This window comes from Aegilops tauschii, chromosome 5, assembly GCF_002575655.3.
Source record: "Aegilops tauschii subsp. strangulata cultivar AL8/78 chromosome 5, Aet v6.0, whole genome shotgun sequence".
NCBI lineage: Eukaryota > Viridiplantae > Streptophyta > Magnoliopsida > Poales > Poaceae > Aegilops > Aegilops tauschii.
This window is the reverse complement of record NC_053039.3, coordinates 572,172,983-572,174,362: the sequence shown is the minus strand read 5'-3', so window position 1 is coordinate 572,174,362 and position 1,380 is coordinate 572,172,983. Positions and strand designations below refer to the sequence as shown.

The 1,380-nt window shown below is 58.4% G+C and overlaps 1 protein-coding gene across 1 annotated transcript; it reads right to left on the bottom strand.

Annotated features, from left to right (window-relative positions):
• Positions 1-293: 293 nt before the first annotated feature.
• On the bottom strand, positions 294-731 carry LOC141023204 (uncharacterized). The gene has a single exon (XM_073499547.1). The coding sequence runs from the start codon at positions 729-731 to the stop codon at positions 294-296; it is 438 nt and encodes a 145-aa protein (XP_073355648.1).
• Between the last annotated feature and the right edge of the window lie 649 nt (positions 732-1,380).

Here is a 1,380-nt window from a genome sequence, read left to right as displayed (position 1 = left end):
GATGGCGCCGGCGGACGCGGTTGGGGCGGGGCGGGCGGCGGCTGCCCGCGAGATGTCCCGGCGGCGAGGACGGTGTGGTGGACGCGGGCCTTGACCTTCTTCATCCGCTGTTCCTCCAAGCGTAAGTACGCTGTGACGGACTGGAAAGTCGGGTTCGGCAGCAGGGAGAGGTTCGAAGCCACGTTGCCGAAGTCCTCATTGAGGCCGGCGGTGAGGGTGCTAAGCATGAGCGCGTCCGACACCTTGGCGCCGATATCACGGAGCTCATCGGCGAGGCGCTTGAGACGCATGCACTAGTCATCGATGGAGGAATCATCTTGGTGGCACCCGAAAAATTCCTGCTGCAAAAACACAAGACGTTGAAGCTTGTTGTCGGTGAAGAGGTTGTTGATCTTGGTCCATACGGCACACGCGTCGTCATCCTCCGAGACGACCGTGTGAAAGATGTCCGGGGAGACGGTGAGGTAGAACCACCGGATGAGAGAGGCCTCAATGGCCGCCCAGTCCGGATCATCCACCATGAGATCGCCATCCACGGTCCCGTCGACGTGCTCGAGGAGGTGGTACTCGCGGAAGACGAGGTTGAAGTAGGTCTTCCATGCGTAGTACGAGGAGGTGGACTGATCAAGCTTGATGGGAACACGGGTGTGGATGTCGAGATAACGGACGGCGGTGGCGTCGGGTACGAGTCCGGCGAACGGATTGGAGTTGCTGGATTGAGGGGACGCCATGGGAGCGGCGGCAAGGGGAGGGGTGCGGCGGCTCGGGTGGGAGGGGGAGAGTGGCGGCGGCGCGGTGTAGGGTTAGGGTTTGGGGGGTGCGGCGGCAACTTGGGGAGGAGGGCAGCGACGGCAGAGGGGAAAGCGGCGGCTGCGAGGGTGTGACGCCCCCGATTTGACCGTACACTAATCATGCACGCAAATGTGTACGATCAAGATCAGGGACTCACGGGAAGATATCACAACACAACTCTAAAACATAAATAAGTCATACAAGCATCATAATACAAGTCAGGGGCCTCGAGGGCTCGAATACAAGTGCTCGATCACAGACGAGTCAGCGGAAGCCACAATATCTGAGTACAGACATAAGTTAAACAAGTTTGCCTTAAGAAGGCTAGCACAAACTGGGATACAGATCGAACGAGGCGCAGGCCTCCTGCCTGGGATCCTCCTAACTACTCCTGGTCGTCGTCAGCAGCCTGCACGTAGTAGTAGGCACCTCCAGTGTCGTAGGAGTCGTCGTCGACGGTGGCGTCTGGCTCCTGGACTCCAGCATCTGGTTGCGACAACCAGATAGAAAGGAAAAGGGGAAAAGAGGGAGAGAAGCAACCGTGAGTACTCATCCAAAGTACTCGCAAGCAAGGAGCTACACTACATA